Source organism: Erithacus rubecula, assembly GCF_903797595.1.
Source record: "Erithacus rubecula genome assembly, chromosome: 6".
In the NCBI taxonomy this organism is placed as follows: Eukaryota; Metazoa; Chordata; class Aves; order Passeriformes; family Muscicapidae; genus Erithacus; species Erithacus rubecula.
Window position 1 is genome coordinate 8,367,945 of NC_136688.1, and position 13,551 is coordinate 8,381,495.

At 41.5% G+C, this 13,551-nt stretch overlaps 1 protein-coding gene across 2 annotated transcripts in view; it reads left to right on the forward strand.

The window, feature by feature from the left end:
• SWAP70 (switching B cell complex subunit SWAP70) overlaps positions 1–12,224 on the forward strand; it is a 34,517-nt gene extending 22,293 nt beyond the window's left edge. For both annotated transcript variants that reach the window (XM_079309384.1, XM_079309385.1), the window contains exons 5-12: positions 817–963; positions 1,219–1,327; positions 2,554–2,735; positions 6,090–6,197; positions 7,367–7,533; positions 8,295–8,493; positions 9,819–9,915; positions 10,240–12,224. In XM_079309384.1, the coding sequence (XP_079165510.1) occupies positions 817–963; positions 1,219–1,327; positions 2,554–2,735; positions 6,090–6,197; positions 7,367–7,533; positions 8,295–8,493; positions 9,819–9,915; positions 10,240–10,349 (1,119 nt within the window). In that variant the 3' untranslated portion in view covers positions 10,350–12,224. The remainder of the gene's footprint in view (positions 1–816; positions 964–1,218; positions 1,328–2,553; positions 2,736–6,089; positions 6,198–7,366; positions 7,534–8,294; positions 8,494–9,818; positions 9,916–10,239) is intronic.
• The last annotated feature ends 1,327 nt before the right edge of the window (positions 12,225–13,551 follow it).

Here is a 13,551-nt window from a genome sequence, read left to right on the forward strand (position 1 = left end):
GTAAGTCAGGAAGGGAAAAAAAAAAAATCTTAGAGTGTGTAAAGAATGAAAGATTGAAGCTGCAGGAATCCTTCACATGGCCTTGCAACACCCAGAGCTCAGACTCGAGTTTGGAGGCAGCAAACAAAGCTGTTTCTGTGTGCATTCCTGGTGTGGAGCAAGGGAGTGGGATGGCACCTGGGAATAGGCACGGCCTTGGCTCTGCATGTGTTTAAGTGGCTAGAAAACTGAGCACAGATAAGCTGTATGTGTAGGGGGTGGCCTGGGGTTTTGTTTGATTTGATTTGCCTTTTCAACAAAAAACCTTCTTCAACTATTCTGAATGTTTTCTTTCCCCTCAGAGCTGTAGGAAAACATATCTTTGGCTTAAATATGCTGCAGTACATTTCTTTATGTATGTTTTTTTTTTAATGCAAGCACATTTGCTTGTATCAAAAACTGTGATAGATGAAAGCCATTACAGAAAAATGTTCCTTGGTCTCCTTTCCAACTTCTTCATCCTCTTAATCTGGAACACTTTGAGTTTACTTTCTGTATGGCTTGTTCATAGATTGTTGATGCTGGTATTATAGTTTTGTCTGTGATTTGACTTTTTTTTTGGAAGTTAAATGTCAGACAAAAGTTGATGTAAGTATTTGGGGAATATGATTACAGAAATGGAAGGTACAGCTGAAATACTGGCTAACTTTGGCAGTATTTGGGGCTATGAGGTAACTTTTCTTTGTGCTCTATTGGTTCTTTACACCTTTACATAACCAAAAGACCAGATGGTTCATCAGAGGCCAGGCATTTCAGCTGCTCTGTTGCTTTTAACAGGGCTACATGCTGAAGAAAGGTCACAAACGGAAAAATTGGATGGAACGATGGTTTGTGCTAAAACCCAATATTATTTCCTACTATGTGAGTGAAGATTTAAAGGACAAGAAGGGAGACATCATACTGGATGGCAACTGTTGTGTAGAGGTAAAACCACTCCAAGAATTATGTATGTCTCTAAAGATCAGAATTAATCCATTTTTGTGTGTAGCATTGACTCCTGGTATCTTTTAACATAGCTTTCTTTACTTCATATGACACCAACTCATAAACACCTTTTTAATAAAGGCTCTTAGTGCTAGTGTTTGTATCTCTGTGACACATAACTGCATAGATGCTGCTTGACTTTATAACTTAGGTTTCAGTGTTTGCAAAGCTAATCTTTACTGTTACCCATTCTAGGCCTTGCCTGACAAAGATGGAAAGAAATGCCTTTTTCTCATAAAATGTCTGGATAAAACTTTTGAGATCAGTGCCTCTGATAAAAAGAAGAAGCAGGAGTGGATTCAAGGTGAGGTCTCAAAAATGCTAGGTACATGCTAGTGAAAATTAAGGTTAGTAGAATTCTTAAAGCAGTGTTTTACACAAATTTGAAATTCTTGGTGTTGTGATTGATATCTCTGTTGTGGTCACATGGATCTTTAAGGGGTCTGAGGCTCAGACAGAACTAAGAATCCACATAAGGGAAATTGGTTTTTGTTAAGTAGGTGCCTCAATTCAGGCAGCCATAACCAAAATGAAATGGTTTTTATTGCTGGTTTTTATATTGACTGTACTTCTAGGGATGGGGAAAGGAAGCAACATTGTAAGCTGTTGCTTTTGGGGAGAAAGGGAAAGCTTGTTCATTTTGGCACTGTGAAATACTAACTTTGGTTTTACAGTTTTGCTTGAAGTAGTATGGTTTGGTGAGCTGAGGATGAAGCTGGGAATTAGGGCTTGCTTTTCTATTCCATGGTAAATTCCTCCTGTGAGACCTTTCTAGGTATGTGATGGGTACATCCATCTGCAGAGTGAGGTAGAAGCTCTTGCAAAAAAAGCTGTTGTTGCCAATGCCATTGAAGAATGTGCAGCAATTAAATACTTGGAGCTGTAGGCTTTCATTTGTACTTCCCTCTTTATCAGCAGCATGTGTTTCATTGTACCAAAGTCAGGTGTGTGACAAATGATTCAAAAGGAGTTTTTTTCATTATTGTGCTATATGAATAAAATACCAAAATCATCTGCCACTCCTCAGCTTTGCTGTCTTAAATATTTTCTCACTGCATGTAAGTGAATGAGAGCTACTGTCTTACTGGGAGAAAGTTTTCCCTTGAAGTATGTCTAAGAATACAAGGTTTAAAGTTGGCTTTAGGGATGATAGATAGCACCTTATTCCTTAGTTAGTCACTGAGTCTAGGTGGTAAGAAATCCTGAAGTGTTGGGGCTTTTTCTTGCAGCTGGGTGTGTGACTCATATGTGCATAACCTGTTACAAATCAATATTGGAATTGACCTAATGCAGTGGAATTGCCAGACCTTATCCTTGTGGCACACAGCCAGTACTGAGAGCTGAGTGTCTTTCACTTCTGGTTTGTGGTGACAGCCAGCATGATGAGAATTAACACAACTGACAACAGTGCTTTCTGATTTAAAATTAAATTCAAAAATCCCCAGCCCAAAAGCCATCACAGTCACATCACAAAGCCTACCCAGAAAGGTCAGCATTCCCCTCCATGGTGTTCTCTTGCTGTCCCTGCAGCCATCCAGAGCACTGTGAACCTGCTGCGGGCAGGGAGCCCCCCTCCCCACAAAGAAGCGCGCCAGAAACGGAAGGAGCTGCGCCAGAAGCTGCTGGCAGAGCAGGAGGAGCTGGAGAGGCAGATGAAGGAGCTGCAGGCAGCAAATGAGAACAAGCAGAAGGAGCTGGAGACCGTGAGGAAGGTGGGAGTGGGAGCTGCCATACTTGCAGCCTAGTGCTCAGTTCCTGTGGTTGAACTGGGCTTAGTGGGGTGGAGCTGGGCATCCCCTGAACATTTTCAGGCACATTGAGCTGTCTCCTCCAGAAGAGCTGTGCTTGTTTCAGGCCCCTGGACTGAGCAGGGGATTGTCAGGCTGGTGGAGAAGAACCTGCCAGCTCTGTGGATAGTGTCTGGGAAAGATACCTTTTTTTCAGGAGAGACCAATATTTTCAGTTGCTTTTGGGTTTTTTGTTTTCCTTTTCTGTCAGATGCATCTGTCAAACCTGGGGCTTTCCATGGAGATTTTCTTCTGTAGTCCACCCAAGTTTTGTTATGTTATCTATATGTTTATGGGTACTGTTCTCTTCCCATAGATAGAAGTTCTATAATGCCTATCTTTAAAAAAAAAAAAGATGTGGCTTTTCTTGCTGCTTGAGCTTTTAGTGTGGAGTGTGCCTTAGCACACTTGGGAGCTTAGAACCCAAATTCAAACCCTCCACACTTGCTGCCTTACATTTTGGCTGCTGGGTCCCTGCTGCTAGAGCAATCCAGATCTTCCTTTGTTTACTCTACATGTCTCCACTATCTCCCCAAATTAATGCATGTTTTTTGCATTTCTATTTAGGGCAAGTCTGCATCATTGCTTTAGTTTTTCATAAGTAAAACTCATCAATTTCAGCCCTTAGAAAAAACTTCAGTGATCCTTGCAGCTATAAATATTGTGAGGGCATTAAAGGCTTTGAGTCTAAAAAGCAAATAAAATAATAAAAACACCCAGATTTTTAAAAGTCTTGTCATTGTCACAATTTGTGGTAAGGAGAAATTTGTCTTTTTTTTTAAATTGATCTTGCACTGACAGTCCTGATGTAGGTATTATTCTGTATTTGCCTTAAATGGAGTTTGGCAGTGGAAAACTATTTTCAAATTTAATTTTGGCACCTCTAGTCTAAGATTCAGAGTGCAAAATAGACAGTAAATTATAGCCTGTGTTACCTTCTACTGGTAAGCAATGTACCTGTTAACAGAAATCATAAGATTGGATTTCTGCATTGTTTACTTTATGGAAAATTATTTAGGGGGAAGACAACATGAGAGCAACTCCAAAGGAGCATTAAGATATAGACAGGCTCCAGGGAGTTTCACAAAAATCACAATGAGTAAACTACAGAGAGTTGTGGCCAGAAGCATCTCTTGAAGTGGGTTAGATTAAGATGATTTCTCAAGGAAAGTGTCTTAGGCTCTGACCTGAAATACTGCACTTTGCCTAGATGGAACTAGGAGGGAGGTACATTGTTGGAGGAACTGAAAGTGTTTGATTAGTTAGAAAAACATTCTTCAAGGAAAAGGCTTTGTAAATGCTTCAGGAAACTGGATTGTTCTGGGAAGGTTGGAAGTTGATTTGCTTCTGATGGCAGTGAGCCAACATTTATGCAGCATCTGCCAAAGTGCACTCTGGGACTGGTTTATATTTTGGTAGCTCCTGCAGTAGAGTATTTGAAAAGAATAAATGCTTTTGTCTGAAATAGATTTTTTTTCATATTCTTTAATGGAATTTTGACATGTGCACATTGAACAGCAGGAAGGTAAGTTTCTCCTTGTGTGAGTGCATGCACAAGATGTGTGCAGCCTTTCTGGTTCAATTTGGGGTCTTGCATGGCCTTTGGAGACTCTGTGCTGTCTAACACCTGCTGGAATGGACTTGTGGATTTTCCCTGAAGTGCACAGTTCCCAGTAACCCTACCTGCTAGGAACACTTTTGGTGGATTAAGCAGGAAGTTGCTGATACTGAGTGAACATTAGATAATTTTCTTGTTGAGCTCTCTGGCAATGGCCTGGCATTTACCCTTGCCTGTGACTCTGCACGTTCACCCTCTCAGCTCACTATTGGCAATGTTTGTTTAATTTCAAAGCAGGGAAGGAAATCTAGAGGAGATTTCACTTAAATAGGCATCTTGGATTTGGCTACAATTACATGCTTTTGAATGTCCTGGCAGAGGAAGAATTCTGCTTCTAAAGCCCTGGCATAATTTAAGCCTTGCAAAAGAGTGCAGTTCTGTGCTGTGTTCTGCAACATAAACCCAGAAACCCAAGCCTTCTCCTTTACTTCTTCCCATCTGTTTCAGACCAGAGTGATACTACAAGCACATAAAAGAGTGAAAGTTTTAGCTTGGCAGTTTTAATCATTGGAGCATCCCATTGGTTCATCTAGATTGGTGAGGGAGGGTGGTTTAAATGTGGTACCTTCAGGAGCATGGCAGAATCACAGAAAGGTTTGGTTTGGAAGGGGCCTTAAGGATCATCCAGTCCCCCTGCTGTGGGCAGACACACCTTCCACTGCACCAGGTTGCTCAAAGGCCCATCTAACCTGGCCTTGAACACTTTCAGGATCAGGCATCCACAGCTTCTCTGGGCAGCCTGTCCCACTGTCACCTCCTCTGGGCTTGCTCCAACAGGTCCATGTCATCTTTATGTTGTGCCCTGATCTTACTCAAGGTCTGTGGAAACAATTTCCACAGCCCAGCATGGTAAAAAAGAAGCATCAGATAAGTTTCTTAGGAAGATTTTGTGAAAGAATCGTTTTGTTTTCAGTACTGGTAAAGTTTAGACTGGTGCTTGAAGAATTTTAACCTTTCAGGGATTGAAATCCTGATGAAAGGAAAAACTGATCATTGTCTTTATTTGCAAAATCAAGATGGAACAGAAGTAAAATAAGATGCAAGAAGGTGGGAAGGTACCTAGCTAATGTTCCTCCTAATTTCAAGTGATGATTATGGACCAGGATTTTATTTACCTTACTTGGCAGTTTAGGGGATGTTAGAGGGATGATTCACAATAGCACAATCACTTATTCTAGTCAAAGTTTGTGGCACTTCTGCTTTCCCATGGCAATTCAGTGCTTCTCATTTCTGTTTCTGTATGAACTCAGAGTGTGCTGGCATGTTTTCCCTATTGGAAGTCCCATGCAGTCCTGCCTGAAATGTGGTTTTTCATAATTGTTTTCTGTCCTATTGAGGTAGAGGAGGAAATACAGTGATTTCTATCACTTGAGCAAAGCAGGACTCAGAGGAAACTTGGAGATAGTCAGGTAATTGCCTTTTCATTGGTAAATTTAAAATTGTCTTGCAAACAATCAAAATAGAAAATTATATTCAAAGGCTGCGAATAGTCTCAGACATTAAAAAACCAAAACTGGTGCTTTGATGCTTTTGAAGGCTTCTTCTATATTTGTTAAAACCAAAACTTGTTAAATAAGGTTCCATTCCCTCAAAAGTATTTAGTTTTGACAATTTTTTTTTTCCTTCTTTTCTTCCCCCTACCTCTCACCCTTCTCTTCCAGCAACTGGAAGCAGCAGCTGCTCGTGCTGCTGAGGAGGAGAAGAAAAGACTTCAGACTCAAGTTGAATTACAAGATCGCTTCAGTTTGGAGCTGGAGAGAGAAAAAATGGTGAGTAGTGCACGAGGGGTTTTGCTGCTATTACACACAGGGAGTCATGTGTTCTGCAAGGGCTTCCCTCAGGCAGCCACTGAAAGGATTCCACAGATTTTGCAGGAGGCTGGAGAATGGAATCTGGGTTGCATTTATTTGAGGTGTAGGAATAAAAGATTTTAACTGGTGAATTCAAATACTGGAACAGCTTGACTACGATTTGTACAGCATTCAAAGTTTAAATATTATTGGAAAAATGGGAAAGATTAGACTGCTTGAAGGATAAATGCAGACTAAAGTCCTCCTTCCAGTTTTCAGAGATGGAAACTGAGGCCAGTACTTGCTGTATGAATAAGCAAAGTGAATCAGGTATAATCAAAATGCATTTTATGTGTTCCTAGAACTATTGCTTTTTTGTGCTGTGTGTTCTCTTACAATTATATACACACACAAATATAAAAAATAAAGAAAGATTGTTGTTTTACAATACTGCTACTATCCAGCTACACTGAGGATGCCCCAAAGAACTGGTTTTCAGTCTTCAAGGGCTCTGTCAGGTTGTTCTGTTAGTTGGGGAAAAATAGAAAAAGTGATGTGATGGGACACCTCAGAACATTAGTGCTGCTCTATGGGCTGAGCATGAATTCCTGAATACAATCCCTTTCTAGGTCACTGGGATTTGGGTCAGCTGAGGGGAGCAGGCTGCACACCAGTGGGGCAGGACATACCAACCTCCTTTGTATTTTCCAACCCTTTATCCATCCTGTGCCATCTTCCAGAGACATAAATGTGTGAGATACACTCCTGCCAAGGGAGGAGTGAAAACAGTGCCATTAAAGCAGCCTCATCTTCATATCTGGCCTCTCTACAACCTTTCTCTTCCTTCACTTGTGTATCTGCAAACTAAGCAACAAGATCAAGCTGACTGAAATTAGGTTTGAACCCCTGTAGAAATCTTGTGCTGCAGGAAGTAGGTCAATATAAGTAGCCTGTGTTATTATTAATTTTTTTAAATGCTCTTAGTTCCACATCTACAGATCTAGCCTTAATTTTATCAGTTCTGTTCAGCAGGCAGCAGGAAAAGGTTTGTCTCTGAAAACATGGTCTGAGGGAAACATGGCAATTCCTCTAAAAATTGGAAACCTGAGTTGAATGGTAGCTCATGTGTCCCGAATTTATGCTTCTAGGTAAGACAAAAAATGGAAGAGCAGGTTGCTCAGAAATCATCTGAACTGGAGCAGTATTTACAAAGAGTACGTGAACTGGAAGAAATGTATAAACAGCTGCAGGAAGCACTGGAGGATGAGAAGCAGGCACGTCAAGATGAAGAGACTGTGAGGAAACTTCAGGCCAGGTATGGCTTTGACCAGGCAGAAAAGTATTTCAGTTCCCCCTGCCAACTCTGAGTACCTGTGCCCTGCTGCCTCTGGGAATGGGGAACTACCTTCCAGTACAAACACAGCACAGATTTTATTTTTCCTTAAGATATGAAGGCTGAAGCTGCTGTTTATGGTTTTTGAAATATGTCTGATTAGCCTTTAGCAGAGAGCAAGCTCAGCAATTGTAGAAAAGTAGGTGCAGTTATTTTTCCATCAGATGTTGTTTATGCCAGCATGTGAAAAAGTGAGATCACTCTGTACAGGCTTTCCAGCTGTTTATTTTATAAAGTAGTAACTGTAAAAGTGATTTTCTGCTGTATTTTATCACAGGTTTAAACTGTAATGATACAGGGTTAAATTTCCTCTTACAGGGGCTTTGTGGAGTGTGGGTTTTTTTCTTCATATACTCAGTCTTCCTAAGACAATGAAGATAACTTATGCATGCCTGTTTCTTCTGGGGCTCTGTGTTGTGTATTTGCATTATTGACTACATTTTCTGAATAGCCTTTTGTAGCAGTCAGACTGCTTGCACTGCTGGCATGCCACTGAAGGCAAACCAACAAACAATAACTTTTTCCCTGCTTCCCAAGCTTTTTTTTTTTAAACAATATTCTTTTTTCCTTAAAAAAAAAAAAAAAAAAAAAAAAAAGGATACAGAAAAAATTAATTAATTAGGCTTCCCTGCACGGATACAACTTATGTTGAAGTGCAGTTAACATCACAATCCCCATTGCAGATTGCTGGAAGAGGAGACAGCAAAGAGAGCTGAACTGGAAAAATGGCATTTGCAGCAGCAACAAACCATTCAGATGACAGAAGCAGAGAAGCAAGAGCTGGAAAACCAGAGAATGATGAAGGAACAGGCTCTTCAAGTGGCTATGGAGCAACTGAAACAGCTTGAATTGGAAAGGAAGGAGGCCCTTGAGCAGTATGAGGTGAGCTGCTCTGGTCATCAACCTCTAATCCTTATCCATAGATTGAATTTGAAGTTCAATATTATGCTTCTTTTAGGGTTAGCATGGTACAAAAGTTATAATAAGAGGTAGGATAATTGGATTGGTGGTTTGTTGGTGGTTTTTTGTTTTTTTTTTTCTAGTTTATACTCAGTTTCTAGACCAGTAGATACATTTGAAGAAGAGGATCTGTTTCAGACACACCTCTGAAACTCTTTTATTTATTTTTGTCACAATTTGCATACAGGCCAGCACATTCACATCCTGAAATACTCTGTGTATATTTGTCTCCTGCTGCAGACTCACTTCGTGTGCAGTCCCACTGCTGCCATAACTGGGTACATTTTGCTTCTGAGTTAGTAATTCTTGCAGTGTTTTATGATGTCATAGCACAGTATTATCTTCTACAGATGAAAAGTCAGTGTGTTACTGTAGGCACCTACTCCTCAAAAATGAATTGAAGCACTGAGTGGAAGTCAGGGATAGATGGGAATTGGCTCAGATTCTCAATGTGCAGCAGTGCCTCGTGTCCCAGATGCCAGGCCTGCTCTCTGCCTTGCTGTTTTTGGGGAAGGTCAGTAACTGTTCATGGAAGAAATAAGAGTCAGAATCCAGCAAGTACAGAGGCTGAAGTGCTGCATGCTTTCCAGGGCTGTAAGTGGTGATCCTTTTGTTTAGGTCAGGAAAGGAAGCCTGACTGGTTTTGTGTTTAACAGGGGAGGGTATTTATGGGGTGAGCTCTGAAGGACAAGCCAGGGCCCTTCTCACCTGGCACAGGGTACAAGTGCTGCACTCACTGCAAGCAAGGGCCCAGCTGGGGTAGTTGTGGCCACTTTACAACTTCCCAGGGTGGTGTTACATCTCACACCATTACAGGATTGCTTCTGGCTAGTACTTGACTCTTTTTTTAGGTGACATCTCAGGCTTCTTGTATGGGAAACATAATTTACTACTCCAGAGGAATTGCTGAATACAACAGATGTATAAAACCACAAAAAAACCCAGTTATTTTAGAAAGAATTAAACATTCTAGCCTTCCATTTGGAATTGCCCAAAAGACCTGTCCAGGCTGAAGAATGAAGACTAGCTCCATTATACAGCTACAGAATCTTGTAAAATGTTGTTATTTTAGGATTCTGACTTGACAACTTTTATTTTATTGGGGGGTGGTAGTGACTAAATGGTTCCACACTAAACAGAGGGTTGTGGGAGTTAGCATGGTTCTGGCTTTTGGTTTAAAAGATGTATCTTTTTATATAAACAAAGTAAGCTGTTCTTGTTTTCAAGCGAGCTCTGTCCTATTTCAGGAGGTTAAGAAGAAGTTGGAAACAGCAGCTAATAACACCAAGAGTTGGAAAGATAAAGTGGCTCATCATGAGGGATTGATTAGACTAATAGAGCCAGGTGAGTTAACAACTGAAGAGTTACAAAAATATGTATTTATTCTGCCTTGTGTACTTGCATTACCTGGTGGCTTACTGAAGTCTGCTTTTTCCTGTAGTTTACTGTTTTCACAGCAATAATAAACAAATATCACCCTTTGTGACAATTGTTGATGAGAATTTCCAAGTCTTTCCCTCTATTTGCCCTACTATAATGATTTTATTATCATTATTGCTTGCTTCTTTTATGTTTAAAGCAAAGCAAGGATCAGCCTGATCATACATTGCAAGTGTATGATGTCCCTGTCAGAACTGCCTGTCTCAAGTATTGCTCTCTGTCTTCCAGGCTCCAAGAATCCTCACCTAATCACAAACTGGGGCCCAGCTGCCTTCACTGAAGCTGAACTGGAGGAAAGACAAAGGAGCTGGAAAGGGAAGAAAGCCACTTCTGAGTGATGGTGGCAGGTGACACATGGCCCAGAACAGGAGCCCACCTCCCCTCGTTCTGCTTTGCACAGAGCAGCATCTTGCTTAAAAGGTTTAGTTTGCTCAGCAGGTTGGGCCTTTCTGCTCATGAAATGCTGTTAACCACACTGGAGGGTCTGCTCAGAGCTCAGCCATTACAGTGGGTGGTGTCTGACAGGACATACTGTTTTCCCTCACTTTTCCAAGACTTTGCAACTGAAAATTTGTATTGAGATGTAGTTTGTGACAGACAGAGTTGTTCCTATACTAGCCTGTAACAGTCTGACAGCAGCTAACCAGTCAGGTAGCATCACTTTCATTCCAGAAAGTGAGTGAAGCAGTTGTTTTGCTGGTTCATTTTAGCATAAATCAGTCCTGGAGGTCGTGTCCAACTCTGAGATGGAGCATTACCTTTCCTCCCTCCTTTTAGTTTTGTTCTGTCCCTCTGTTGCTCTCTGCAAAGTGCTTAGTGCTCAGACACATTCCCTTGGCAAGGGGGGGCTGGCATCACTGGGTGCCTGCTGCCTGCTTGGATTGGGTGTCCTGTTTCCCTCTCTTTGCAGGAATCCAAACAAAAGAACTGGAGTTAAGACATTTGGAAAAAGTAGTTGTGCAAGGCTGTTACTGTCCTGTCTCATACTTCAGAAGTGCTAAAAAAAGCCTAGAGGGCTCTCTTCATAGTTTAACAGGTGAAGTTTTGTCTCACAGATTTCTGAAGCAGATGAATGGAAGGTGGTAGCACATACAGGACAAATATCCTATGTGTCAAGGCTGTGTTTGTGCAAGAAATCTGATTATAACATCCCACCATTTTTAGATTTAGCACTTCTGTCTTACTTTTTATTGGAGGCCAGATTAAAGAAATGTAAGAAGAATTTTTTAAAAAATAAAAATGATGAGTGTCTAGTGATATAGCTTTAAGAAAAAAAAAAGTAATTCCTGTCAATAAAATAACTTGAGTCTTTCTAGTACCAAGGCTTCCCAAAGAGCCTGCTGTTGTGCCTTACCATTCTCTCCTAGGACAAAGCCAGTTACTTCTGTTTCTGTAGGGAAAAGGAGCAAGCCTGTCACTTTGCTTTGCAGATCTCCCACACCAGCATTGCTCAGTAGAACAGGATTCCTGCCAACTTGTACAGACATTTTGAGATGCCCCCCTCAAGGAGCAGGTGCCCACTAGTGTGGCTTGTGAGCAGCTTTGACTATACCCCACCTCACCTGCTTGTTAGTTCAGCTACATGTTAAATTATTTGTAGTAAGTAAGAAGTGGATTTTTCAGGAGGAAAAGCAGTGTACTGCTTGGGTGTTGGAAGAACAGAAGCTGTACAGAAGTGGTGTCCAGATTTGGAAGTCTTAAATAGTATTTTATTTGCCTATTAACTAAGACTCACTCAAATACTGAATCTTCTCAGACATTTATTCTCTGGTTATATTTTTATACTAATTGAAATCTTTAATGTTTCAGTAAATGGAGTGCTGATTAGAATGGCAGGAAAATCCAGGATCTTCCTATTTATACTCACTGTACAGGAAAACAGTAGTTCCTTAAACTTGATAACAAGGCATTTTTAAAATTGATCACGTTTACAGAAGCAATGTGAATATAAAACCCAACCACCTGTAACAGAATTACTAATGTACACAAGGTTAAACTTTGCTAAAGGAGCTGGAACAGTATTTATAACTACCAAACATTTTATGTGGAGAGCAGAAGGGGTATTGGGGCTAAACTTGTTTAATTTTTCTAACAGTCTTTATTTTGGACAATGTTTTTTTAAGAACACCAAATGATGCATGTTTTCATATTTTTTACTGTTCTTTAGAAATGGCTGTTTAATAAAGTAATATAAAGTCATTTACATTTTGGAATTAATGGATGTCTTATTGCCTGAGTTTCTTTTGGCCACATTTTTGGAGTTCAAAATCCAGTGACTGTTGTGTGGAAGAAGTTTAATGGTGAGATCAGTGGGATGTTAAAGGCATAAAAGAGTCAGTGGCCACATGATAACACACACAGGCTTTGTTTTAGCAGCACTCCTCTCTTAAATGTTCATATTCAGTTCTCCTTGCTGCAGCCTGGGGCAAGGGCAGGGCAGGCTCAGCAGGGAGCTGTGGGAGCAGCCCCTCACAACGTGCCAGCCCTGTCTGTCCGTCTGTCTGTCTGTCTGTCTGGGGTCAGCTCCTACTCACTGGCAGAAGAGGAAATGAGACAAGGTTTCTTTTAGATTTGTCATCCCTGCTTGCTCTAACAAATTCAGAAAGCTTTATGTGAAGCTTTGCTCAGTAAAGCTGGGGGGAGCAGTTGGTTTAAAAATTAAACCATTTGCATGCTGAGCAAAAAAAGCACTTGAGAATGAGCCCCTTAGAGCAACACTGAGCAGCATCCAAAGGGAGCACAGAGCAATGAGTCACCACAGTCAGATCAGGGAACTCTGCATCCCGGTGTGCCACCATTCCCGGGGGAACAAGGGTTACTGCTCTGCTATTCCACAGCCCAACGAGCCTGCTCACGGTGAGGATACTCCCGCTGAGCTGTGGCATTAGGGATGCCACTGCTCTGCCCAAGGAGCCCTAACTACACCTCAGCTTACACAGAGGCCAAGGGCAAGCTGTGGCTGCTGCTCCTGTACCCTTGGCAGATGCACTGGAGGGCTCAGCCCACTTGTTTTGTCTGCCAGATTGAGGTTTCACTTACCTGCTGCTGCTGGAACAGTCCTGCAAAACACAGCCCCAGTACTGTACTGTTCCCTCTAAGAACAGAATGGGGCTTGGTTTGGGTTTTTTGTTGTTTTTTTCATTTTTCCCTGTGACTATTTTATGGAGCTGATTTATGAGCTGTACTCACTGGATCGCATATTCCCAAACTATACCAGGCTGGCTTCCAGCAGCTCATGTTACTCTGTCCTGCTTGAGCAGCCACAAAAGCAAAGCCTCTGGAGAGGGAAAGGAACAGTGTCTAAGGACAGAATCTGTGTCCTGGGGCAGGTGGGAAACCCCAGCCGCTAAAGAACCGCCTGTTTGGCCGTGTTAATGGCAGGGGGTTGGAAAGAGGTGACAATGAGTGTCCCTTCCAACCCAAGCCGTCCTGTGATCCTGGGGCTCAGCCATGCGGGACACCTGGAACAGGAGCTGCCCCATCGCTCTCAGTGAAAGTGAACGGAAAGTAACTGCTCTGATTTTTATCTCAAATATGTGA